Raw genomic sequence first — 27,172 nt, forward strand, 5'->3', positions numbered from 1 at the left:
TGGTGGGGGAAGAGGTCACTGCTGTGGCCTAGGAAAGATGGAAGCACCTGAGCCCAGGACCTCAAACACTGACCTGCCTGGGTCATGACAGGCCCTGACTCCCAACACCTCCCAATACACAACACTCAGCTGGGGCAAGGAAAGGAGAGGGGCTCTCAAACTCCCAGTTCCTGCCATGGTGAAAGGTCAGACCTCCAATACCTGTGCTGAGACCTCAGGTTCCTGTGAGCAGTGGCCTGAGGCACCTTGGGACTGACAAGAGGTCTCGTCCCACTCTCCTCGAGCCTGGCATCATTGGCAAAGTGGTTCCTGGCCCAGGCCCTCTCCTTTCATCTCTCCTGGCTCAGAGAAAGGAGCAAACAGCACTGGCCAAGGAAGACCAAACCACCTCCAACCTTCTCCCACCCACACGCCATAGCCCAACCCAAACATCACCTCCAGCCACACAACTGACCCACACATGCCTGGGGAGCTCCCAGACTCCCACCACAGCTGATGTCCTTGGAGACCCTGGAAGAGTGATATGTGCTGGGCAGGAGGGGCTGGAGGAGGTTGGGAGGTGCCCCAGGCATCAGCAATGGGCTGGGGTCCTGCTCTTGCCCCACTCTGGCTTCTTTCCCTGCTGGGCTGCTCCAAGAGGCAGATCTGCAAACTCTGCTCTTCCCCAGCACACAGCAGCAGGGCTGATGGACAGAGAAGGACACAGCCCCTGCCACAGACAAGCAAAGGGCACAGAGGAGAACACTGACCTGCAAGGGATGGCTCAGCACTACCCAGGACCAGGTAGCAGAGCTCAGCCTTGCTGGGGGCAGCTCCCAAGCCCAGCAGCACAGGCACAGCACACAGCCAGGGCTGCTGAAGATGGCAGGTCTGAACAAGTACAGACTCAGCTCCTTGCCCAGCACACAACCCCCAGCACACAGCTGCAGCCCTGCACCTTCCTCCCACTGCCTGACCAGGCCTCTGCTGCCTGCAGATGCATTTGCCAGGAGATCTTGCTCTGGACCCAGGTCTCCTCCCTAGACCTACCACCACCACACCCACTCTGTGCTCACCTCTGCCCTGCACAAACCTCTCTGCTGCCCATTCACCAAGACAAGATCAGAGCAGCCCTGAGGACACAGACAAAGGGAGGTTCATGCTCTCTGGACATGCAGCAAAGGGGGCAGGGACTTGGTCAGCTTCTTGCTAAACCTCTTCAGCCCTCACTGTGCTGCTGGAGGAGTCTCTGTCTCCTGGACAAACCTGACACCTCCAGCACCATTCACACACAGGCAGCCCAAAGAGACTCAGTGCAAAGCTTTTGGCTTCCTTCTCTACCTGCCCATTTCTCTCACATTACTCTTTGCACTTCTCCTGCAGCTGCCACTCCACATCCCCAAGACAAAATGAGGTTTGCTGGGAGGGCACAGTGCCCAGGGGCTGTTGCTCATCTCCCAGCTGACACATGCAGAGCTGCAGCACAATTCACTCCTTTCAGCTCCTCAAATCCTGCCACATTCTGACATTTCCTGCACACACATTTGCCACCTGGGCATCCTGCCCCCTTTTTAGGGGGACAAGGCCTAATTCCTGCTTGACCATTCCCAGGCCTTCCCCATTCCCCCATCCATGGCCCTGCTGCCTTTGCTGTCCATGGCCCTGTGGCCCACACCTCCACTGCCACTGCACCTGCAAGGCTGGAGTGCAAAATGTTGTGGCTGAGGAAGCATCTAAGGAACTGGGCTGGAACCAGGAGCACAAGAATGGAAGGGGCTCGAGACTAAAGGCTGGCATGAGCTGCAGGGCTGAAAGAACAGCAACAAGCCAAGGGGGGTTACAGATGAGGGGTAGGGAGGGACCCTGCAGCCACCTCATGCAGCAGCTGATGAACGGGCATAGAGAGGGAGTGAGGACCTCAGGTGACTCCTGCCTGGGCTATGGCTGAGGGGTGTGGCTAGGACCTCCGAGGACCTCTGAGTGCCTGCTTGGGCTGTGCTGGATGGCAGGCAGTGGCAGGGGACTGTCCTGAGCCAGGCTGCATTTGGGCCTTTCAGCTTCAAGGCTCAGCTGCTGCCAGCACCATTGCAGGTAGGAGCCAGGCAGAGCCACACAGCTGCTCAACTAACCCCTCCCACCCCCTGCAGCCATGACCCTTCATCCAGCCATTTGGTCCAGCTGCACTCACTTGCTGCCCTCTGAGAGTCCCCAGGCCTGATCTACACACCCAGCATGGCCCAACACAAACCCCTAGACGAGAGCATGGAGGAGAACACCCTGGAGAAGCTCAAGTGGACAAGCTGGAGAGGTGGCCAAGGTGAACCTCAGGAGGTTCAACAACAGCAAGTGCAGAGTCCTGCACCTGGCCTGGAAGAAGCCTCACAATCAGTACAGGCTGGGGGTGGGCAGCAGAGCCAGACAGCTGATTCTGCCACTTCCCTCTGCTCTAGGGACACCTCACCTGCAGTACTGCAGCCAGCTCTGGAGCCCTCAACACAGGAAGGACATGGACCTGATGGAGAGGGTCCAGAGGAGGCCATGAAAACGATCAGGGGCTTGGAGCAGCTCTGCTATGAGGCCAGGCTGAGGGAGCTGGGGGTGATCAGCCTGCAGAAGAGAAGACTCTGGGGACACCTAACAGCAGCCTGCCAGTACCTGAAGGGGCTACAAGAAGGCTGCAGAGGGACTGTTTGCAAAGCCTGCAGGGACAGGACCAGGGCCAATGGCTCCAAACTAGAGCAGAGCAGATTCGGACTGGATGTGAGGAACAAGTTCTGCACCATGAGGCTGCTGCAACACTGCAACAGCTTGCCCAGGGAGGGCAGTTCCCACGCTCAGATCCTTTCCCCAAGCTCACACCCTGCTCCCAAGCACAAAACCAGCTACCAAACTCAGGAATCAGCAAATAAGCTCACAACCACTCCCCAAGCTCAGACCCAGTATGCAAGCTCAAGAACCAGCAAATAAACTGAGACCCAGTGCCCAAGCTCAGGACTGGTGGCCATGCTCAGAACCAGCCCCCATGCTCAGGAACCAGTAAATAACCTCAGAACCACTTCCCAGGCTCAGACCTAGCACCCAAGCTCTAGAACCACCTCCCAAGCTCAAAAGCAGCTTCCAAGCTCAGAACCAGTGCCCAAATTCAAAACCACTCCCCAAGTTTAGACACCAGCAAATGACCTCAGAACCAACTCCCAAGCTCCAAACCAAGCAACCAAGATCAAAAAAAAACTCCCAAGCTCAGACCCAGTATCACAACTTGGCTGCTTTCAAGTTTCATTCATTGAAGTTCTGCTAAGTGTCCAAATTCAAGATTCAGAGAATGCTTTGGGCTGGAAGGGACCCCAAAGATCAGCCAGCTCCAACCCCCCTGCCATGGCCAGGGACACCTGCCACCACACCAGGCTGCTCAAGCCCTCATCCAACCTGACCCTCAACACCTCCAGGGAGGGGGCAGCCAGCACCTCCCTGTACAACCTGCTCCAGTCTCTCACCACCCCCACTCCAAACAATTTCCTCCCAAGTTCCACCCCAAATCTGCCCTCCTCAAGCTTCAATCCATTCCCCCTCAGCCCATCACTCCCACACCCTGACAAAAGTCCCTCCACAGCTCTCCTGCAGCCCCCAGAAGGTACCACAAGGCTGCTCCAACCTCTCCCCACAGCCTTCGCCTCTCCATCCTCAATAACCACAATTCCTCCAACCCAACCCCTCAGGGGAGCTGCCCCAGCCATCCCACCACCTTCATAGAATGATAGAATCAGTCAAGGGTGGAAGGGACCACAAGGATCATCTAGTTCCAACCCCCTGCCATGGGCAGGGACACCTCACACTGGATCAGGTTGGCCAGAGCCTCATCCAGCCTGGCCTTAAACACCTCCAGGGATGGGGCCTCAACCACATTCCTGGACAACCCATTCCAGGCTCTCACCACTCTCATGGTGAAGAATTTCTTCCTCATTTCCAGCCTGAATCTCCCCACTTCCAGCTTTATTCCATTCCCCCTTGTCCTATCACTACGTGATAGCCTAAAAAGTCCCTCTCCAGCTTTCTTGTCGGACCCCTTCAGATACTGGAAAGCCACAAGGTCACCTCGCAGCCTTCTCTTCTCCAGACTGAACAGCCCCAGCTCTTTCAGTCTGTCCTCATAGGAGAGGTGCTCCAGCCCTCTGATCAGCCTGGTGACCCTTCTCTGGACACCATCCAGCATGTCCAAATCCCTCTTGTAATAGGGGCTCCAGGACTGGACGCAGTACTCCAGGTGGGGTCTCACCAGAGCTGAGCAGAGGGGGAGAATCACCTCCCTTGACCTGCTGGCCACACTTCTCTTGATGCAGCCCAGGCTCTGGTTGGCTTTCTGGGCTGCAAGTGCACACTGACAGCTCCTGTTGAGCTTCTCCTCCACCAGCCCCCCCAAGTCCCTCTCCTCAGGGCTGCTTTCCAGCCACTCACTGCCCAGCCTGGATTTGTGCTTGGGATTGCCTCAACCCAGATGCAGGACCTTGCACTTGGTCTTGTTGAAACTCATGAGGCTGGCTTGTGCCCACATCTCCAGCCTGTCCAGGTCCCTCTGGATGGATGCATTCCCTCCAGCCTGTCTGCTGCACCACACAGCTTGGTGTCAGCAGCAAACTTGCTGAGGGTGCACTCAATGCCACTGTCCATAGCACCGACAAAGATGTTAAACAAGACTGGTCCCAGGACTGAGCCCTGAGGGACTCCGCTTGTCCCTGGCCTCCACTGGGACATGGAGCCATTGACAGCCACTCTTTGGGTGTGGCCTTCAAGCCAGTTCTTTATCCATCTCGTGCTCCACCCATCAAACCCATGTGTCACCAGTTTGGAGACCAGGAGGTGGTGTGGGACAGTGTCGAAGGCTTTGCTCAGGTCCAGGTAAATGACATCAGTTGCTCTCCCCTCATCTATTAATGTTGTGACTTTGTCATAGAAGGCCACCAGGTTTGTCAGGCAGGATTTGCCCTTGGTAAACCCATGCTGACTGTACCCAATCACCTCTTCACTATTCTTCTGTCTCAGAAGTACCTCCAGGAGAATGTGCTCCATGATCTTACCAGGCACAGAGGTGAGACTGCCTGGCCTGTAGTTCCCTGGTTCTTCCTTCTTCCCCTTTTTGAAAATGGGAGTAATGTTTTCCCTTTTCCAGTCAGTGGGGACTTCCCCAGACTGCCAGGACTTTTGGAATATAATAGAGAGGGGTTTAGCAGCCTCATCTGCCAGTTCTCTCAGTACCCGTGGGTGTATCCCGTCAGGTCCCACGGACTTGAACACTTTCAGGTTCTTCAGGTGATCACCAACCTGACCTTCATTTATGATGGGCAGTTCTTCCTCCCGGTCCCTGCCATTAGCTTCCATGACTATTCCAGGAGTGTGGCTGGAGGCCCTTGCAGTGAAGACTGAGGTAAAGAAGTCCTTGAGAACCTCAGCCTTTTCCAGGTCCCTTGTGACCATTTCACCTGTTTCCTTTCTGAGGGGGCCCACACCTTCCCTAGGCTTCTTTTGACCATTAATGTATCTGTAGAAATTCTTAATGTTCCCTTTAACCTTCCTGGCTAGCTTCAATTCAAACTGTGCTTTGGCTTTCCTAAGCAGGTCTCTTGCTGCTCAGGGAGTTTACTTATATCCCCCCATTCCAGCTGTCCTTTCCTCTACTCTTTGCAGTTTCCTTTTAAGTGACAGTGTGTCCAGCAGCTCCTTGCTCATCCAGGCAGGCCTCCTAGCATTCTTCCCTGCTTTTCTCTTTGTTGGTGTACATTGCTCCTGGACACAGAGGAGGTGGTCCTTGAATACCGACCAGCTGTCCTGGGCCCCTCTTCCCTCTAGGGCTTTTTCCCATGAGACTTGGGCCAGCAGATCCCTGAAGTGATCAAAGTCTGCATGCCAAAATCTAGGGTCATGGCCTCCTACAGACCCCCTCCAACACCTCAACCTCCTGCCCCTCCTGGGGGCACCACAACTGGACACAGCACTCCAGGTGGGAGCACAGAAAGCTGGCAGCACAAAAACCATTGCAGCAAAAGCTTACAATGTGTGCTCAGCTTCCAAACCCCAAGGGATCTCAACATGGGGACAAGAGAAAGGACCAAAGGCATCCAAGACACTGATCCAACACCTGGGAATGCACAAAACAACCAGCAAGAGCTTCAAGGAACACCAGACTTGCACTGGGCTGCAAAGCTCTCCAGAAGAAAACCAGCCCAGAAGGTGGCCAGTGCCCAGGGCAGTGAAAATCCCAGGCTCTCCCTCTCCTGCTGCACAAGGAAAGGTTGAGTTGCCCACAAGAAGCCAAACACTTCCCCACACACATCCAGGCTCAGCACTTCAGCTTTAACCTCCCTCAAGCCCTTTTCTGCAAGCAGCACTTCCTCATTCCACATCTCCAGCAACACAACAAGGCCTTCAAGGCTCTCCTACACTCCACACCTCTCAGCCACACCCACACAGCTTGGCCACCTACAAGCCTTCAAGCTTCCTTCTCACCACTTCTCTTCCCAACTCTCACCTCCCTTTTGCTCTCTCAGCACACCACAAACTAACCCAAGAAGGCTCCAGGGGACACCACTGCTTGCAATCAGCCCAGGCAATTCCAAGGGAAGACTCTCAGCCCAGAGGGAAAACCCAAACCTTTCAGCTCCACACAGGACTCTCTCCCATTTCCCTTTCTTTCCAGCACCTTCAGCACCTCAGATGCATTTGCTGGGGCTCAGCTTCCTCACACAGCCACACAATTGCTTGGCCTGCAAAATCCCTCTCTGAGCATGGAGTCCAACTGGCAGCCCCAACACCACCAGGGCCAGCAAACCATGGCCCCATGGCCACACCTTGCTGCAACCCCTCCAGGCATGGCCACTCCACCGCCTCCCTGGGCAGCCTCTTCCAATCCCTCACCACTCTGCCACCAAACTCATTTCTCCTCCTCTCCAACCTAACCCTCCCCTGACACAATTTCAGGACACTTCCTCTCCTTCTACCACCTGACACTAGGCACAAGAGCCCAACCCCCACTCACTGCAGCCTCCTTGCAGGGAGCTCTAGAGGCCAAGGAGGTGTCCCCTCAGCCTCCTCTTCTCCACACTAAACACCCCCAGCTCCCTCACCTGCTCCTCACCAGCCCTGCCCTCCAGACCCTTTCTTCAACACCTTTCCTGCCCTTCTCTGCACCTGCTCCAGACCCTCAAAGTCCTTCTTGGAGTGAGGGGACCAAAACTGACCCCAGCAATGGAGCTGTGGCCTCCCCAGTGCCCAGGAGAGGAGGACAAGCCCTGCCCTGGCCCTGCTGGACACAGCATTGCTCAGACTAGCAGAGCACTGGAATTGCTTTGGGCACTTGCAGCAATGATTTCCTTCCCTTCCCGCCTCATTGCACAGCAAAGAGCAGCACAGCCACACAGACCACCCCCTCCCCAACACCAGACCCCCACAGCTACCCACAGACTGCCCACAGAGATCCCTAGAACAAAGGGGCCTGGGAGGGGGACTGCAGCCACTGGCAGTCTGGGGGGGCTAAGGCCCTGAACCCCCCAAACAGTCTCCCCCGACTGTTTCCCCCCAAGCAGCCCAACCTGCACCCTGTCACAACCAGGAGAAGCCAAGGCCCAGCCCAAAATGCCCCCAAGGAAACCACAAGAGCAGCCTGAGACCTCCAAATGCCTCCCTGGGACCCTCAGTTGCCTTCCTGCATCCCAAAACTATCCCAAATGAACTATTAATGGCCCAGAAGGAGTTTGCAGATGGAGTTGAGACAGAACAGAAGGGTCCTAAAATGTTGCTTTCCCAACTCTTTTCTTTACCCATAATCAGGAAAGGTTCAAAACAGTGCTGCCATGGCCCTGCTGCTCAGAATCCCTCCAGAGCAACCCAGTCCTGCACCCCTTAGGATCCCTCCAGAACCCCCTTCTGGCCATCTGGGGCTTGGAGGCCATTTTTGTTTCCTTTGGGATACCTTTGGGGTGCCAGGGGAGTAACTCAGGCTCCGAGGCAGGCACCTTGAGGTCCCAAGATAGTGTTTTGGTTCCTGGGGGATTGTTTTAGGGTCTTGTGTTCTTATTTTGGTTTCTTGGAGGAATATTCTGAGCTCCAGCAGGCATTTTGGGCTGTGCCTTTGCTCCTCCTGCTTGTGGCAGGGGCCAGCCTGGGGGGGGACGCACAGGGTCCAGGGAGGCTGTTTGGGGGTTCAGGGCTTGAAGTCCCCCCACACCCCTCCCAGGACCTGCAGCGAGCTGTGCTGGGCCAGCAGGAAAAGTCATCAAAGGCTCTTGGAGCCTCCCTGGGGCCTGCTTGCTGCCCTCCATGCAGCACCCAAGGCCTGGCTGGAGGCACCCAGCACAGCCACAGCAGCCTCAGCAGCACCACAGGAGGCTGTCGGAGGCCACAGCAGCCAGGTCCCACCCACCCCCAAACTCTACAGACCCTCACAGACTCTACCCTGCCCCACAGGATCCCAAGCCCAGCCCCAACATCCCCCTCAGCCCCAGGGGATCCTCAGCCCAGCCACAACTTTCCTCCAATACTCCCAAAGGATCCAGATTACAACCCTCAGCCCCAAGGGATCCCAAGCCCAACCCCACACCCCCCCCCCCAACCCTACTAATCCTACTAATATTCCTCCCTGCCCAAAAGGACCAGGCTTGCAAGACCCCAGAGATGCCCTACCCACAGCCTCCCCAGCCCAACCCCACACCAGCACCCCCCAGGACTCCTAGCAGAGGGCTAGGGGGTGCCCAGAGGCTGCAGGGACAGCTGTGACCAGAGCTGCCACCCCCAATGGCCACCCCCTACCCAAAACCAACCAAGAAACACTGTACAAGCCATGGGGATACTTGGGGATCCAGGGAAACCATTTGTGCTCCCTGGGAGCAATTTGCAGAAGCCAGGAGGGAAACTAAAGAGTCCTGGGAAAGTCTTTTGGGGTCCCTGGCTGCTAGTTTGGGTTTCTTGGGGCCACTCTAGAGTCATGGGCTCCACTGGGGAATCCTGGGGGAACACTGAGCACCAGGACACATTCTGGGGTCACTCAAGGCCACTTTGGAGTCCAGTGGAATATTTTATGGTTCCAGAGAAGTATTTTGGGGTCCATTTTTAACTTCCATTCCTAATGTGTCCCAGAGCTCAACTGCCCCCACATGGTGGGGAGGCAGTCCTCCAAAACTGAATGGATACCCCAAAACCAGGGGGTTCTCCTCAACAGTCAGAGGACTCCAAAAGACAACAACCTGGGGAGGAATTTGGAACTCCTGTGGAGCAGCACAGGGGGCTTAGGGACATCCTGCAAATAGAGGGTCCCCAAAACCATGCAATGGGGCTGGGGTCACTTGAGGTAGTGGTGGCAGCACAGGGCTGGGTACAGCAGAGCCCCACAGGAAGGGGGTGGGGGGCACAGAGACCTTTGATGTCACCACCCCCAGCACAGCCAAACCACCCCACAGCTGCCACCAGCCCCAGGTGCTCCTAGGCTCAGGCTCAGCACAGCACCCACGGCTGCCACCCCCACGGCACCCAGGGCACAGCCTGGCCTGGGCTCCCCCCCCTGGGCCTGGCCTGGGCTCCCCCCCTGGGCCTGGCCCTCAGCCCAGACGCTGCCCTTTAGCACAGCAGCCGCCCGGCACCTGCCAGCACAAAGCCTCCAAACCCCCAGGGCTCCCCCACAGCCCCCCACAGGGGCCTCTGCTGCAATCCAGCCCCCACGCTGCCCCCGACCTTTCCTTGCCACAGCAGCCCCCAGAGCGCCGCTGCCAGCTCAGCTCTGCTGCCAGGGCAGCAGTCAGCAGAGGGACACAGGGCCAGGGACACAGGGCCAGGGCCAGCCCCTGCAGGGGCACCAATGGGCTCCGGCTGCAACACAGCAGCAGCCAAAGGGGACCTGAGGCTGCCCCTAGCAGGGGGATTCAGCAGGACAGCAACACAAGGAAACCCCAAACACACCGACCCCTCCCCAGCCCCACCCATGGCCCCATAACCGCACAGACAGCACCCACCGACCCTACACACCTCTGCCGCACCCCAGACACACAGAACGCCCCACACCACCTCCAATACCACAGACCCCCACAGCTACCCACGGAGCCTCTCCAATCATCCCAGGACTCCTCTCTCCAAGCCTCACGACCCCTCCCCCACCTAACAAACACCCAGAGGCTCCCCCAGCACCACCAACTCCTACCACACAAACTCTCCACCAACCCTGCAGACCACGCTAGACCCCACGGACCCTCCAGGCCGCCCAACCTCGCAGACCACTCCCGGAACCCCACAGAACCCTCCCTAACTCCAGCACACAACCCTCACCCCCGGTGAGGAGGACGAAGAGCTCAGCGCACAGGAAGCTGCCGACCGCCGGCCCCGGCAGGCTCCTGGCGACCACAGAGCGCTGGGATGGAGGCCCCAGATCGTGAGATGCGGCGGGGCGGGAGGGGCTGAGGGGGACGCCAGGAGGCCGCGCTGAGCCCTGCCAATCGGGGACGGTGGGTTGGGAGAGGGGCGGGTCTTGCAGGAACGGAGGCGGGGCTTGCGATGCCATTGGCCGGGAGGAAAGACAAGGGCGGGGCGAATGCAGAGCGTGGTCGGGATCATGGTAATGAGGGATGCGAGGCATGCCGGGATGCCGTGCGCAGGGGCACACCGGCGGGGATTGAATGGAGCTCGGTGGCCGCGAGTCCGACCGGGGCCGTGCGGGACGGGCGGGGAACGGAGGCCGGAGGCGGCTGCGGGCGGCACGGCCGTGACCGTGGCCTCAGGGAGCCCCGCGGGGCATGGGTGTGTGTGGGCGGCATAAATCGGGATCGCTTCTCGGCCTTTTGGCTAAAATCAAGTGTAATATTTGTTCTTATCAGTTTAATATCTGATACGTCCTGGATTAGAGGATTTTCCATTAAACGGATTTTTCGGCGCTGGAGTTGGATCCGGAGCTTGCTTCCCTCCGCTCCGCGCATCGTCTTGGTATTGCAGTACCTGTACGAACGGTGCACCCCCCACGGGGAGCTTTGCTGGTTAACGACAAAACTTTCTGTTCTCTCTCTTCCCTTGCTTTCCTTCTTTACTCATTCAAGCTCTCAAAATTTTCCGAGGACTCTCAAACTGTCCTTTAGCTCTCTCAGATCATCCTTAGATACCTCAAAGCCTCCTTTAGGTGAACCCTCCTTAGATCATTCAAACCCTGCCTTATGTCCCTCAAACCCTCTCTAGACCTCCTCAAACCCTGCTTTAGATCCCTCAAAGCCTCCTGGAGATCCTTCAAACCATCCTTTACGCTCCTCAAACCCTCCTGAGCTGAGCTTAACGGAATTCGGTGGTGAAAAAATGAGGATTTGGGGTTTGCTACAGAACTGGAGCCAATGTCTCCCTCCCTTTCCTTGCCCCCTGCCTGGTTTTCTGCCTTCAGTTCCCCTCCTCCTCAAGCCAGGCAGAGGCAGAGTGCTCCACCCAGGGCGCAGCCAGCAGCTGGAGTCATTTCTCTGTCACCTGTTGCGAGAGCAGTGGAAGAGGGGTTGGGAACGCATTTGGGCTCTGGGGAGGAGTGAAGTGGAGGGGGAGTGGAGGGGAGGAGCTATGCTAATGAGAGACCAATGGGGGTCGAGAGTGGCAGGGATGGGGCGTGGCCATGCAGTGCAAGGTGAAGACAGCAGATGGAGTTTGGAGCCTGCAGGGAGACAGCAGCAGCTGTGGGACAGAGTAGGACAACCTGTGCTGGAGATGGCAAAGGGCACTGGCAAGGCTGGCAGTCATCAAGAGAACCAAAGGCTTTGCCCCGTGACTATGGCAACCATCTGCCACCAAGGCCTGTGAGGAGACCTGGGCCTAAGGCACTGGGGGAGCCCCAGGGATCAGTGTTGGGCCCCATCCTGGTCAATATCTTTCTTGATGATCTGGATGAGGGGACTGAGTCCATCACAGTAAGTTTGCAGATGACACGAAGCTGGGATCAGGAGCTGATCTGTTGGAGGGTAGGAGGCTCAGCAGAGGGACCTTGCCAGGCTGGACAGATGGGCAGAGTCCAAGGGCATGAGACTGAACAAGGCTGAATGCCAGGTTCTACACATTGGCCACAAGAACCCCATGCAGGCTGGGGACAGAGTGGCTGGAGAGCAGCCAGGCAGAAAGGGACCTGGAGGAACTGGTTGACAGCAGCTGAACAGGAGCCAGCAGTGTGCCCAGGTGGCCAAGAAGGCAAATGGCATCCTGGCCTGCATCAGGAATAGTGTGGCCAGCAGGAACAGGGAAGTCATTCTGCCTTGTACTCAGCATTGGGTAGGCCACACCTTGTCCAGTTCTGAGCTCCTCAATTCAAGAAAGATGTTGAGATGCTGGAACGTGTCCAGAGAAGGGCAACAAAGCTGGGGAGGGATCTGGAGCACAGCCCTGTGAGGAGAGGCTGAAGGAGCTGGGGAGGTTTAGCCTGGAGAAGAGGAGGCTCAGGGGAGACCTCATTGCTGTCTACAACTACCTGAAGGGAGGCTGTAGGCAGGTGGGGGTTGGTCTCTTCTCCCAGGCAACCAGTGACAGAAAGAGAGGACACAGTCTCAAGCTGCAGCAGGGGAGGTTTGGGCTGGATCTTAGGAAGAAATTCTTCACAGCAAGAGAGATTGGCCATTGGGATGTGCTGCCCAGGCAGGTGGTGGAGTCACCGTCCCTGGAAGTGTTTAAAAAGAGACTGGATGAGGAACTAAGTGCCATGGATTAGTTGAGTAGATGGTGTTGGGGGATAGCTTGGTCTTGATGTTCTCTGAGGTCTTTTCCAACCTGGTTAATTAGAATCATAGAATCAGTCAGGGTTGGAAGGGACCACAAGGATCATCTAGTTCCAACCCCCTGCCATAGGCAGGGACACCTCACACAAGATCAGGCTGGCCAGAGCCTCATACAGCCTGGCCTTAAACACCTCCAGGGATGGGGCCCCAACCACATTCCTGGGCAACCCATTCCAGGCTCTCACCACTCTCATGGTGAAGAACTTCTTCCTCACTTCCAGCCTGAATCTCCCCACTTCCAGCTTTATTCCATTCTACCTAGTCCTTTCACTACCTGATACCCTAAAAAGTTCCTTACCAGTCTGTCCTCATAGGAGAGGTGCTCCAGCCCTCTGATCAGCCTGGTGACCCTTCTCTGGACACCATCCAGCATGTCCAAATCCCTCTTGTAATAGGGGCTCCAGGACTGGACGCAGTACTCCAGGTGGGGTCTCACCAGAGCTGAGCAGAGGGGGAGAATCACCTCCCTTGACCTGCTGGCCACACTTCTCTTGATGCAGCCCAGGCTCTGGTTGGCTTTCTGGGCTGCAAGTGCACACTGACAGCTCCTGTTGAGCTTCTCCTCCACCAGCACCCCCAAGTCCCTCTCCTCAGGGCTGCTTTCCAGCCACTCACTGCCCAGCCTGGATTTGTGCTTGGGATTGCCTCAACCCAGATGCAGGACCTTGCACATGGTCTTGTTGAACCTCATGAGGCTGGCTTGTGCCCACATCTCCAGCCTGTCCAGGTCCCTCTGGATGGATGCATTCCCTCCAGCCTGTCTGCTGCACCACACAGCTTGGTGTCAGCAGCAAACTTGCTGAGGGTGCACTCAATGCCACTGTCCATAGCACCGACAAAGATGTTAAACAAGACTGGTCCCAGGACTGAGCCCTGAGGGACTCCGCTTGTCCCTGGCCTCCACTGGGACATGGAGCCATTGACAGCCACTCTTTGGGTGTGGCCTTCAAGCCAGTTCTTTATCCATCTCGTGCTCCACCCATCAAACCCATGTGTCACCAGTTTGGAGACCAGGAGGTGGTGTGGGACAGTGTCGAAGGCTTTGCTCAGGTCCAGGTAAATGACATCAGCTGCTCTCCCCTCATCTATTAATGTTGTGACTTTGTCATAGAAGGCCACCAGGTTTCTCAGGCAGGATTTGCCCTTGGTAAACCCATGCTGACTGTACCAAATCACCTCTTCACTATTCTTCTGTCTCAGAAGTACCTCCAGGAGAATGTGCTCCATGATCTTACCAGGCACAGAGGTGAGACTTCCTGGCCTGTAGTTCCCTGGTTCTTCCTTCTTCCCCTTTTTGAAAATGGGAGTAATGTTTTCCCTTTTCCAGTCAGTGGGGACTTCCCCAGACTGCCAGGACTTTTGGAATATAATAGAGAGGGGTTTAGCAGCCTCATCTGCCAGTTCTCTCAGTACCCGTGGGTGTATCCCGTCAGGTCCCACGGACTTGAACACTTTCAGGTTCTTCAGGTGATCACCAACCTGACCTTCATTTATGATGGGCAGTTCTTCCTCCCGGTCCCTGCCATTAGCTTCCATGACTATTCCAGGAGTGTGGCTGGAGGCCCTTGCAGTGAAGACTGAGGTAAAGAAGTCCTTGAGAACCTCAGCCTTTTCCAGGTCCCTTGTGACCATTTCACCTGTTTCCTTTCTGAGGGGGCCCACACCTTCCCTAGGCTTCTTTTGACCATTAATATATCTGTAGAAATTCTTAATGTTCCCTTTAACCTTCCTGGCTAGCTTCAATTCAAACTGTGCTTTGGCTTTCTGTGATTCTGTGCTTCATTGCCTCCTGGCACAGCTCCAGGCAGGCTGGGGGCTGCCATCCCCTTGTCCTTCCCTCAGCATCACACAGAGCACAGCCCACGGCACCTGCAGAGCCTTGGCCCACACCTGAGGGACAGGATCTGCCTGCCCAGGGGCTGTGCTCAGGCCTTGGCCTTTGTGCTCCACAAACCAAGCCCAGGGTTTGCTGCCCTGCACTTTGCCTCTGGCTCCCTGCAGTTGTGGCCTCCACTGAGCTGCTCCAACGTGTCCCTGGAGAGGCTTCAGCCTCAGTGAAGCCAATCAATGCTTCAAGCTACTCTGAGTTTTGTTTCTGACTTCTTGAGAGGTTTCTTCAGTCTCCTGGCAGTTCCTGAGGTTCATGCAATGAGCCCCAGGTGCCCTCAGGAGTTTTTCTCTTTCTGCAGTTCTCTTCAGGATGTCAAACTGCAGCTAACACAGCTCAGTTTGCATGGCAAAGGGAAAAAATTTTATTATGTCTGAGACAGAGGAGAGGTGACAGCAGCATCCCCCAGGTGATACTGATCCAGGCTGTCTCCTCAGCAGGTCTGCACTGGGAGCAGAAGCTGTCCCTGGAGGCCTGACACTCTATGCACAACTTTGCTCCTCACCCTCCCAACCTCCCCATGCCTCTCATTGCCCACCTGGGGCTTACAGCACTGCTCCTTGCATCAGACTTCTCCCCTGCTCTCTGCAGCTGCAGCTCACAGCTCCATGGCACCATCTCCCCCCTGCTCTCCTTCCACAACTGGCTGCACACAGCCACAGAAGAATTGTTGCTGTTGGGAAGCAAAGCAAAGCCAAGCCTGAGAAAGTTCCCTCAGCAATCCAAGCCCTCTGGAACCATCTGCTCAGCACAAGCTGTCTCTCAGCAGGTTGCCTCTCTACCAGGGATGAGCTGAGCAGCAGTGTTTCAGGCAGGTAGATACAACAGGTGGAGAGAAACACAATGGCAGAGGTGGCTCAGGAGACAAGGAGGCTGTTGAAAGCCAGCTCAGCTTTTGCTCCCTGAAGCTCAAAGCAGCAATACAGGGGAGAGGAGCAGCCAGAGGCTGCTAGGTCTGGAGACAAAGCCAAGGTGTTCCAAAGCAGGCAATGGCGACCTGCTGGGAAGCAGGGAAAAACTCCAACAAAAAGGAAGGAAAACCTAAAGCCTGAGCTTGTCCTGGGCCGCGCAGCCCCGGGGCCAGCAACTAAACGCTCCCCGGCTCTCAGCATGCCCCGGGGCCCGCCCAGACTCTTCCCCGCTGCGCTGCCGCCGCCCTCAGCGCTCCCCGGCCCCCTCAGCCCCTCCCGCCCCGCCGCAGCTCACGAGCCGGCAGCTGCCGCTCGCCCGCCAGCACCTCCGGCACTTCTCCCGCGCTCCGCAACTGCTGCCGCTCCCCACGGGGCAGGAACAATGGCGGCCGCGGCCGGCAGTGGCAGCTCCTCGCTGTGCCTCGGCAGCGCCCAGGGGGAGGAGCTGCCGCGCTGCCGGCGCCTCTGATTGGCTCTGTCTGCCCAGGCGTGGGCGGGACTTCCTATTCCGGACCCAGCTCTGGGCGTCCGCTCGGCTCCTGCGAGGCCACCGTCTGCGGAGGGTCCGGTCCAGGGTCTCCCTCCCAGCGCTGTGTGGTCGGCAGGAGCCTGCCGGGGCCGGCGGTCAGCAGCTTCCTGTGCGCTGAGCTCTTGGTCGTCCTCCTGCTCTGCGTCCCCTTTGTGCCGGCTGCAGGTGGGGTGAGGGAGTCTGTGGGGCTGAGGGTTTTGTCGCGGGCAGGGGCCTGGGGAGGGCTCCGTGGGGCTGCTGGGGGCGTCTGTGGTATGGGGAGGGTGTGTGGGGTCGGTGAAGGGTTTGTGGGGTTGGGGTGGGTGGGGCTGGGGGCGCCTGTGGGGGGCTATGGGAGGGGCCTGTGGGGTTTGGGGGAGGGCTGAGGGGATTTTGCGGGGGGTGTTGGGTTGCGGGGCGCTGTGAGCTATGGGCTGGGGTCTGTGCGGTTGTGGGGTGGGGGCTGTAGGGGTGTGGGGACGCTGGTAGGGGTGGGGGTGGGGTGGGGAGTTGGGGAGGGGTCGGTGGGGTTGGGGAGGGGAAGTGTGTGGAGTTGTGGGGAAGGGAGTGTGTGGGGTTGGGTGAGGATCCCCTGGGGCTGAGGGGGATGTTGGGGCCGGGCTTGGGATCGTGTGGGGCTGGGTGGGGGTCTGTGGGGGTCTGTAGTGTTTGGGGGTGGGTGGGGCCCGGCTGCTGTGGCCTCCTGCGGCGCTGCTGAGGCTGCTGTGGCCGCAGGCCGTGCTGGGCGCCTCCAGCCAGGCCTTGGGCGCTGCATGGAGGGCAGCAAGCAGGCCCGGGGCAGGTTGAGAAACTTCTGTGGCTTGTGAGGGGCTGTGGAGTTGTGGGGGGTCTGCAGGGGGTGGGGAGGTGTGTGGTGTGTGTGCTGTTCTGGGAGGGGTCTGTAGGGCTGGGGCTGGGCTTTGGGGTGAGGGAGGGGTCCATGGGCTTGGTGTGGGGGGCAGCTGTGGGGCTGTGGTGGGGTCGGGAGGGTTGTGGGGAGGTTTGGGGGTTCCTGGTGCTGCTGAATCCCCCTGCTAGGGGCAGCTGCAGGCTTTGCGCTGGCAGGTGCCAAGCGGCTGCTGTGCTGTGAGGTGGTTTGGCTGTGCTGGGGGTGGTGGCATCAAAGGTCTCTGTGTCCCCCACCCCCTTCCTGTGGGGCTCTGCTGTGCCCAGCCCTGTGCTGCCACCACTACCACAAATGACCCCAGACTCACTGCATGGTTTTGGGGACCCTCTATTTGCAGGCTGCCCCTAAGCCCCTGGCCCCCCTGTGCTGCTCCACAGGAGTTCCAGATTCCCCCCCTGGTTGTTGTGCTTTGGGGTTCTCTGACTTTTGAGGGGGACCCCCTGGTTTTGGGGTATCCATTCAGTTTTGGTGGACTCCCTCTTGGCCATTGAGTTCCAGGCCACTTTAGGAATGGAAGTTAAAAATGGACCCCAAAATACTTCTCTGGAACCACAAAATGTTCCACTGGACTCCAAAATAGCCCTAGGAGACCCTAGAATGAGTCCTGAAACTCAAAATATTTCCCTAGTATGCCCCAGTGGAACCCAGGGCCCTAGAGTGGTCCCGAAGGAAACTCAAAGGAGCCTCAGATCCTTTCCCTGGACTCTTTAATTTCCCTCCTGGCATCTCAAAATTGCCCCCAGGGACACCAAAGTGATCTCCCTGGATCCCCAAGAGGTTCCCCTGGATCCCCAAGTGCCCCTACAGCTTGTGTGGTGGTTTCTTCGGGTTTTTTGGGTGGTGGGTGGCCAGGGGGGTGGCAGCTCTGGTGGCAGCTGTCCCTGCAGCCTCTTTTCAGGCTGCATTTGCTCAGACTGCCAGAGGCTGCATGTTCTTCTGGCATCCTGCCCAGGGTAGGCACCGCCCAGCCCTCTGCCAGGAGTCCTGGGGGGTCTGCTGTGGGTTGGGCTGGGGAGGCTGTGGGTAGGGTATCTGTGGGGTCTTGCAGGCCTGGTCCTTGGGGCAGGGGGGGCAGGGGTAGGGTTGTGGGGGGGGTGTGGTGTTGGGCTTGGGATCCCTTGGGGCTGAGGGTTGTAATCTGGATCCTTTGGGAGTCTTGGAGGAAAGCTGTGGCTGGGCTGAGGGTCCCCTGGGGCTGAGGGGATCTTGGGGCCGGACTTGGGATCCTGTGGGGCAGGGTAGAGTCTGTGAGGGTCTGTAGAGTTTGGGGGTGGGTGGGACCTGGCTGCTGTGGCCTCCGACAGCCTCCTGTGGTGCTGCTGAGGCTGCTGTGGCTGTGCTGGGTGCCTCCAGCCAGGCCTTGGGTGCTGCATGGAGGGCAGCAAGCAGGCCCCAGGGAGGCTCCAAGAGCCTTTGATGACATTTCCTGCTGGCCCAGCACAGCCAGCTGCAGGTCCTGGGAGGTGTGGGGGGAGCCCTGAAGCCCCTGAACAGTCTCTCCAGACCCTCTTTGGCCCCCCTGGGCAGCCCAGGCTGGCCCCTGCCACGAGCAGGAGGAGCAAAGGCACAGCCCAAAATGCCTCCTGGAGCTCAGAATGTTCCTCTAAGAGACCAAAGTAAGAACCCAGGATCCTAAAACAGCACCAAGGAACCAAAACACCATCCTGGGACCCCAAAATGCCTACCTGGGAGTCTGAGTTACTCCCCTGGCGCCCCAAAAGTACGGCAAAAGAACCAAAAATGGCTTCCAAGCTGCAGATGGCCAGAAAGCATCCCCCCAACGGATGCAGGACTGGGTTGCTCTGGAGGGATTCTGAGCAGCAGGGCCATGGCAGCTCTGGTTTGAACCCTTCCTGACTACGGGTAAAGAAAAGAGTTGGGAAAGCAACATTTTAGGACCGTTCTGTTCTTCTCTCTCAACTCCGTCTGTGAACTCCTTTTGGGCCATTTTTGGTTCCTTTGGGATAGCTTTGGGGTGCAGTAAGGTAACTGAGGGTCCCAGGGAGGCATTTGGAGGTCTTAGGCTGCTGTTGTGGTTTTCCTGGGGGCGTTTTGGGCTGGGCCTTGGCTTCTCCTGCTTGTGTTAGGGTGCAGGGTGGGCTGCTTGGGGGGAAACAGTTAGGGGAGGCTGTTTGGGGGGTACAGGGCCTTAGCCCCCCCAGACTGCCAGTGGCTGCAGCCCCCCTCCCAGGCTGCTGTTTTCTAGGGATCTCTGGGGCTGTGGGCAGTCTGTGGGTAGCTGTGGGGGTCTGGTGTTGGGTGTTGTGGGTGGTTATAGGGTTCTGGGGGGGTGGTCTGTGTGGCTGTGCTGCTCTTTGCTGTGCAATGAGATGGGAAGGGAAGGAAATCATTGCTGCAAGTGCCCAAAGCAATTCCAGTGCTCTGCTAGTCTGAGCAATGCTGTGTCCAGCAGGGCCAGGGCAGGGCTTGTCCTCCTCTCCTGGGCACTGGGGAGGCCACAGCTCCATTGCTGGGGTCAGTTTTGGGTCCCTCACTCCAAGAAGGACTTTGAGGGTCTGGAGCAAGTGCAGAGAAGGGCAGGAAAGGTGTTGAAGAAAGGGTCTGGAGGGCAGGGCTGGTGAGGAGCAGGTGAGGGAGCTGGGGGTGTGTAGTGTGGAGAAGAGGAGGCTGAGGGGACACCTCCTTGGCCTCTAGAGCTCCCTGCAAGGAGGCTGCAGTGAGTGGGGGTTGGGCTCTTGTGCCTAGTGTCAGGTGGTAGAAGGAGAGGAAGTGTCCTGAAATTGTGTCAGGGGAGGGTTAGGTTGGAGAGGAGGAGAAATGAGTTTGGTGGCAGAGTGGTGAGGGATTGGAAGAGGCTGCCCAGGGAGGCGGTGGAGTGGCCATGCCTGGAGGGGTTGCAGCAAGGTGTGGCCATGGGGCCATGGTTTGCTGGCCCTGGTGGTGTTGGGGCTACCAGTTGGACTCCATGCTCAGAGAGGGATTTTGCAGGCCAAGCAATTGTGTGGCTGTGTGAGGAAGCTGAGCCCCAGCAAATGCATCTTAGGTGCTGAAGGTGCTGGAAAGAAAGGGAAATGGGAGAGAGTCCTGTGTGGAGCTGAAAGGTTTGGGTTTTCCCTCTGGGCTGAGAGTCTTCCCTTGGAATTGCCTGGGCTGATTGCAAGCAGTGGTGTCCCCTGGAGCCTTCTTGGGTTAGTTTGTGGTGTGCTGAGAGAGCAAAAGGGAGGTGAGAGTTGGGAAGAGAAGTGGTGAGAAGGAAGCTTGAAGGCTTGTAGGTGGCCAAGCTGTGTGGGTGTGGCTGAGAGGTGTGGAGTGTAGGAGAGCCTTGAAGGCCTGTTGTGTTGCTGGAGATGTGGAATGAGGAAGTGCTGCTTGCAGAAAAGGGCTTGAGGGAGGTTAAAGCTGAAGTGCTGAGCCTGGATGTGTGTGAGGAAGTGTTTGGCTTCTTGTGGGCAACTCAACCTTTCCTTGTGCAGCAGGAGAGGGAGAGCCTGGGATTTTCACTGCCCTGGGCACTGGCCACCTTCTGGGCTGGTTTTCTTCTGGAGAGCTTTGCAGCCCAGTGCAAGTCTGGTGTTCCTTGAAGCTCTTGCTGGTTGTTTTGTGCATTCCCAGGTGTTGGATCAGTGTCTTGGATGCCTTTGGTCCTTTCTCTTGTCCCCAAGTAGAGATCCCTTGGGGTTTGGAAGCTGAGCACACACTGAAGCTTTTGCTGCAATGGTTTTTGTGCTGCCAGCTTTCTGTGCTCCCACCTGGAGTGCTGTGCCCAGTTGTGGTGCCCCCAGGAGGGGCAGGAGGTTGAGGTGTTGGAGGGGGTCTGTAGGAGTCCATGGGGTTGGTGGGAGGGCTGGGGCAGCTCCCCTGTGGGGTTGGGCTGGATGAGTTGTGGCTGTTGAGGCTGCAGAGGAGAAAGCTGTGGGGAGAGGTTGGAGCATCCTTGTGGTAGCTGCTGGGGGCTGCAGGAGAGCTGTGGAGGGACTTCTGTCAGGGTGTGGGAGTGATGGGCTGAGGGGGAATGGATTGAAGCTTGAGGAGGTCAGATTTGAAGTAGTGCTTGGGAGGAAACTGTTTGGAGTGGGGGTGGTGAGAGACTGGAGCAGGTTGTACAGGGAGGTGCTGGCTGCCCCCTCCCTGGAGGTGTTGAGGGCCAGGTTGGATGAGGGCTTGAGCAGCCTGGTGTGGTGGCAGGTGTCCCTGGCCATGGCAGGGGGGTTGGAGCTGGCTGATCTTTGGGGTCCCTTCCAGCCCAAAGCATTCTCTGAATCTTGAATTTGGACACTTAGCAGAACTTCAATGAATGAAACTTGAAAGCAGCCAAGTTGTGATACTGGGTCTGAGCTTGGGAGTTTTTTTTTGATCTTGGTTGCTTGGTTTGGAGCTTGGGAGTTGGTTCTGAGGTCATTTGCTGGTGTCTAAACTTGGGGAGTGGTTTTGAATTTGGGCACTGGTTCTGAGCTTGGAAGCTGCTTTTGAGCTTGGGAGGTGGTTCTAGAGCTTGGGTGCTAGGTCTGAGCCTGGGAAGTGGTTCTGAGGTTATTTACTGGTTCCTGAGCATGGGGGCTGGTTCTGAGCATGGCCACCAGTCCTGAGCTTGGGCACTGGGTCTCAGTTTATTTGCTGGTTCTTGAGCTTGCATACTGGGTCTGAGCTTGGGGAGTGGTTGTGAGCTTATTTGCTGATTCCTGAGTTTGGTAGCTGGTTTTGTGCTTGGGAGCAGGGTGTGAGCTTGGGGAAAGGTTCTGAGCGTGGGAACTGCCCTCCCCTGGCAAGCTGTTGCAGTGTTGCAGCAGCCTCATGGTGCAGAACTTGTTCCTCACATCCAGTCCGAATCTGCTCTGCTCTAGTTTGGAGCCATTGGCCCTGGTCCTGTCCCTGCAGGCTTTGCAAACAGTCCCTCTGCAGCCTTCTTGTAGCCCCTTCAGGTACTGGCAGGCTGCTGTTAGGTGTCCCCAGAGTCTTCTCTTCTGCAGGCTGATCACCCCCAGCTCCCTCAGCCTGGCCTCATAGCAGAGCTGCTCCAAGCCCCTGATCCTTTTCATGACCTCCTCTGGACCCTCTCCATCAGGTCCATGTCCTTCCTGTGTTGAGGGCTCCAGAGCTGGCTGCAGTACTGCAGGTGAGGTGTCCCTAGAGCAGAGGAAAGTGGCAGAATCAGCTGTCTGGCTCTGCTGCCCACACTGCTTTTGGTGCAGCCCAGGCTGCCCTTGGCCTTCTGTGCTGCAAGCTGACACTGCCTGCTCCTGGCCAGCTTCTCCTCCACCAGCAGCCTCAAGTCCTTTACTGCACAGCTGCTTTCTATCACCTCCTTCCCCAGCCTGTACTGATTGTGAGGCTTCTTCCAGGCCAAGTGCAGGACTCTGCACTTGCTCTTGTTGAACGACCTCCCGAGGTACACCTTGGCCACCTCTCCAACTTTCCCACTTGAGCTCCTCCAACTTGTTCTCCAGGGTATTCTCCTCCATGCTGTCATTCAGGGATTTGTGTTGGGCCATGCTGGGTGTGTAGATCAGACCTGGGGACTCTCAGAGGGCAGCAAGTGAGTGCAGCTGGACCAATGGCTGGATGAAGGGTCATGGCTGCAGGGGGTGGGAGGGGTTAGTTGAGCAGCTGTGTGGCACTGCCTGGCTCCTACCTGCAATGGTGCTGGCTGCAGCTGAGCCCAGAAGCTGAAAGGTCCAAATGCAGCCTGGCTCAGGACAGTCCCCTGCCACCTCCTGCCATCCAGCACAGCCCAAACAGTCACTCAGAGGTCCTAGCCACAACCCCAGCCATAGCCCAGGACAAGAGGTGCCTGAGAGACGCACCTCAATCCCTCTCTATGCCCTCAGTTGCTTCATGAGGTGGCTGCAGGGTCCCTCCCCACCCCTCATCTGTAACTCCCCCTTGGCTTGTTGCTGTTCTTCCAGCCCTCCAGTTCATGCCAGCCTTTAGTCTCGAGCCCCTTCCATTCTTGTGCTCCTGGTTCCAGCCCTGTTCCTTAGATGCTTCCTCAGCCATAACATTTGCACTCCAGCCTTCCATCTGCAGTAGAGGTGGGGCCCACAGGGCCATGGGAGAACAAAGGCAGCAGGGCCATGGATGGTCTGGGAATGGGGGAAAGGCCTGGGAATGATCAAGCAGGAATTAGGCCTTGTCCCCCTAAAAAGGGGGCAGGATGCAGGGCCCAGGTTGCAAAGGTGTGTGCAGGAAATGTCAGAATGTGGCAGGATTTCAGGAGCTGAAAGGAATGAATTCTGCTGCAGCTCTGCATGTGTCAGCTGGGAGATGAGCAACAGCCCCTGGGCACTGTGCCCTCCCAGCAAACCTCATTTTGTCTTGGGGATGTGAAGTGGCAGCTGCAGGAGAAGTGCAAAGAGAAAGCTGAGAGAAATGGGCAGAGAGAGAAGGAAGCCAAAAGCTTTGCAATGAGTCTCTCTGTCTGTGTGTGAATGGTGCTGGAGATGTCAGGATTGTCCAGGAGACAGAGACTCCTCCAGCAGCACAGTGAGGGCTGAAGAGGTTTTGCATGAAGCTGACCAAGTCCCTCCCCCCTTTGCTGCATCTCTAGAGGGCATGAACCTCCCTTTGTCTGTGTGCTCAGGGCTGCTCTGATTTTCTCTTGGAGAGTGGGCAGCAGAGAGGTTTGTGCAGGGCAGAGATGATCACAGAGTGGGTGTGGTGGGGGCAAGGCCAGGGAGGGGACCTATGTCCAGAGCAACATCTCCTGGCAAATGCATCTGCAGGCAGCAGAGGCCTGGTCAGGTAGTGGGAGGAAGGTACAGTCAAGGCCTAGGAGAGGCTGTGTGGAGGCAGCTGTCTTGTGGTGCTGGGCTGCAGCTGTGTGCTGAGGGTTGTGTGATGGGAAGGAGCTGAGTCTGCATTTTTTCAGCCTCCCATCTTTAGCAGCGCTGGCTATGTGCTCTGCCTGCGCAGCTGGGCTTGGCAGCTGACCCTAGCAAAACTCAGCTCTGCTACCTGGTCCTGGGTAGTGCTGAGCCATCCCTTGCAGGTCAGTGTTCTCCTCTGTGGCCTTTTCTTGTCTGTGGCAGGGGCTGTGTCCTTCTCTATCCATCAGCCCTGCTGCTGTGTGCTGAGAAAGAGCAGAGTTTGCAGATCTGCCTGTTGGAACAGTCCAGCAGGGAAAGAAGCCAGAGTGGGGCAAGAGCAGGACCCCAGCCCATTGCTGATGCCTGGGGCACCTCCCAGCCTCCTCCAGCCCCTCCTGCCCACCGCGTTTCACTCCTCTAGGGTCTCCAAAGTACAATCAGGTGTGGTGGGAGTCTGGGAGCTCCCCAGGTTGGTGTGTGTCAGTTGTGTGGCTGGAGGTGACATTTGGGGTTTGGATGTGGAGTGTTGGTGTGAGGTTGGAGGTGGTTTGGTCTTCCTTGGTCAGTGCTGTTCCCTCCATTGTCTGAGCCAGGAGAGATGAAAGGAGAGGGCTTGGGCCAGGAACCACCCTGCCAATGCTGCCAGGCTGGAGCACAGTGGGATGAGACCTCTTGTAAGTCCCAAGTTGCCTCAGGCCACTGCTCACAGGAACCTGAGGTCTCAGCACAGGTATTGGAGGTCTGACCTTTCACCATGGCATGAACTGGGGGTTTGAGAGCTGCTCTCTTTTCCCTGCCCCAGCTGAATGTTGTGTATTGGGAGGTGTTGTGACTCAGGGCCTGTCATGACCCAGGCAGGTCAAGGCTTGGGCTCCTAGGCTCAGGTGCTTCCATCTTCCCTAGGCCACAGCAGTGACCTCTTCCCCCACCAGCATGGCCTTACAGAAGGATCCAGAGAACAGCTGGGATGAGAACTACCCCGAGAACAAGATGAAGGAGCAGAAGTGTAGCCCAAAGGGAGAGGATGAGAAGATGGAGAATAGAGAGGAGAATGATGACTATGATAATGATTTGTATGAGGAGGAAGATGAGGATGAAGGTGACCAGGATGAGGAGCAGAAGGAGGATGGCCCCTCTGTGCCAGCTGAGCAGCTGGATCAGTGCCCTGAGTGTGGGCAGAGCTTCTCAGCTGTCTCTGAGTTGATGAAGCATCACTGCCCCCGCCCTGGCTCCTGGCCCTTCATCTGTGGTGACTGTGGCAAGAGGTTCAGCAGGAACAATGACCTCATACAGCACTGCCTCACCCACACCAGTGTGAAGTCGTTCACCTGCAGGGACTGCGGGAAGAACTTCAAAACCAGCTCTACCCTCACCATCCACCGCCGCATCCACACTGGAGAGAAGCTGTTCCCCTGTGCTGAGTGCGGCAAGAGCTTCACCACGAGCACTTTATTCATCCAGCACCAACTCATCCACAGCGGTGAAAAGCCCTACAGCTGTGCCCACTGTGGGAAGAGCTTCACACTCAGCTCCACCCTCACCAAGCACCATCGTGTGCACACTGGTGAGAAGCCTTTCACCTGTGCAGACTGTGGCAAGAGCTTCACAGAGAGCTCAAACCTCACACGGCACCGTCGTGTGCATACTGGGGAGAAGCCTTTCACCTGTGCTGACTGTGGCAACAGCTTCAAACACAGCTCTACCCTCAGCATTCACCGCCGCATCCACACTGGAGAGAAACTCTTCCCCTGTGCTGAATGTGGCAAGAGCTTCACCACGAGCACTTTATTTATCCAGCACCAACTCATCCACAGTGGTGACAAACTGTACAGGTGTGCCCACTGCAGCAAGAGCTTCACCTGCAGCTCCTATCTCACCAAGCATTGTCGTGTGCACATTGGTGAGAAGCCTTTCACCTGTGCTGACTGCGGCAAGAGGTTCAAACATATCTCCACACTCACCATCCACCGTCGCATCCACACCGGAGAGAAGCTGTTCCCCTGTGCTGAGTGTGGCAAGAGCTTCACCACGAGCACTTTGTTTATCCAGCACCAACTCATCCACAGCGGTGACAAACCCTACAGCTGTGCCCACTGCGGCAAGAGCTTCACACAGAGCTCCAACCTCACCCAGCACCGTCATGTGCACACTGGTGAGAAGCCTTTCACCTGTGCTGACTGTGGCAAGAGCTTCACCTGCAGATCCTATCTCACACAGCACCGTCTTGTGCACACTGCTGAGAAGCCTTTCACCTGTGCTGACTGTGGAAAGAGCTTCACCCGCAGCTCCACCCTCACAAAGCACCGTCGTGTGCACACTGGTGAGAAGCCTTTCACCTGTGCTGACTGCAGCGAGAGCTTCAGCAGCATCTCCAATCTTACCAAGCATCGCCGCAGTCACATGAGTGAGCAGCCCACACTGTCGGGGAGGCACAAATCGATCCATCCAGTGTCGGGTTAATGGTGATCCCCTGTAAGGGTCTTCCCAGCAGATTGAACCAAAATCACCTCTTTTTCACCTGCATTTCTCAGAGGCTGGGGACTGCAGCAGGATCAAGCACCTCCTGCCCTTTTGAACACCAATTAGTGCTGATGAGAAGAATTACTGTGCTGAGTCAGCACAGGAATAGAGCTGTGTGTCCAGTTCAGGGAGGTCAAAGAGAGGTTCTCAGAAGAGTCTTGAGAGTGTCTTGATGGGAGTGGTCTCAGGGACAACTCAGAGGGTTTTTTCGGGGGACTCAAGGGATGTTAGGTGTTTGGGGGTCTGGAGTTTTCTAGGATTGATTTTCAGAATCTTTGGAGGGCATAGAGGGGATCTCAGGGAGGTGTTTGGAAGCACTCAGAAAGCTTCTGTCAGCTTTCCACTAAGGGGCTCTGCTGCTTTCCAGCAGGCCTGGTGCTTCCAGAAGCCTTCATCCTAGCTCAGCAGTGTTCCTGATGGATTCTTGCTGACGTGGGGCTTCCCTCCGCCTTTCTACCCACTCAGAAGTGGGAAGAGATTTCTTTGAGTGTTGAGGAGATTTTAGAAGGATGAAGAGTGTAAAGAGTTAAATGATTGCAAGAAAGGATGCTGCCCCTCAGCACAGTGCCCAGAAACACTCCTCCAGGATGTCTGATCTTAGCTCTGCAGCTCTAAGCAGTGTGCCTGGCAGAATCGTGAGCTGTTGCTACTCAAGCTGCAGCTGGCTGAGCTGCTGCACAAATCCACAGGTTGTGTGCTCCAGATGCTGCCTTGGAAGCTGAAAGTGAGAGTGCAAATGTCATGGTCTTCAGGTGGAGAGAGCCCACTCCACAAATAACTGGCACAGGCAGAGTTTGGAGCTGTACAACATGCAGAGAAGCCCAGAAGGGCACTTAGGCAAGGAAGTGGCAAGCAGCTAAGGAAGTGCAAGTGCATGTGGGACTTGGAACCTCTAAAGCTGTGAGAGCAACTTGGATGTGTGGAGTTCCCCCAC

The 27,172-nt window shown here is 57.0% G+C and overlaps 2 protein-coding genes and 1 non-coding gene across 3 annotated transcripts in view; 2 read left to right on the top strand and 1 right to left on the bottom strand.

Moving 5' to 3' along the window:
- The window catches only part of LOC128980263 (zinc finger protein 91-like), a 150,316-nt gene that overhangs the window by 90,999 nt on the left and 32,145 nt on the right, over positions 1-27,172 (bottom strand).
- On the top strand, positions 10,507-26,178 carry LOC128980262 (oocyte zinc finger protein XlCOF6-like). The gene is made up of 4 exons (XM_054398720.1): positions 10,507-10,932; positions 15,759-16,238; positions 24,622-24,817; positions 24,863-26,178. Exons 1-4 carry the CDS (start codon positions 10,507-10,509, stop codon positions 26,176-26,178), a joined length of 2,418 nt encoding a protein of 805 aa, XP_054254695.1.
- LOC128980265 (U2 spliceosomal RNA) lies at positions 10,775-10,966 on the top strand. Its single transcript, XR_008489475.1, has one exon. It is a non-coding gene; the product is annotated as a U2 spliceosomal RNA (small nuclear RNA).

The sequence above is a fragment of the Indicator indicator genome, unplaced genomic scaffold (assembly GCF_027791375.1).
Source record: "Indicator indicator isolate 239-I01 unplaced genomic scaffold, UM_Iind_1.1 iindUn_scaffold_88, whole genome shotgun sequence".
Lineage (NCBI taxonomy): Eukaryota > Metazoa > Chordata > Aves > Piciformes > Indicatoridae > Indicator > Indicator indicator.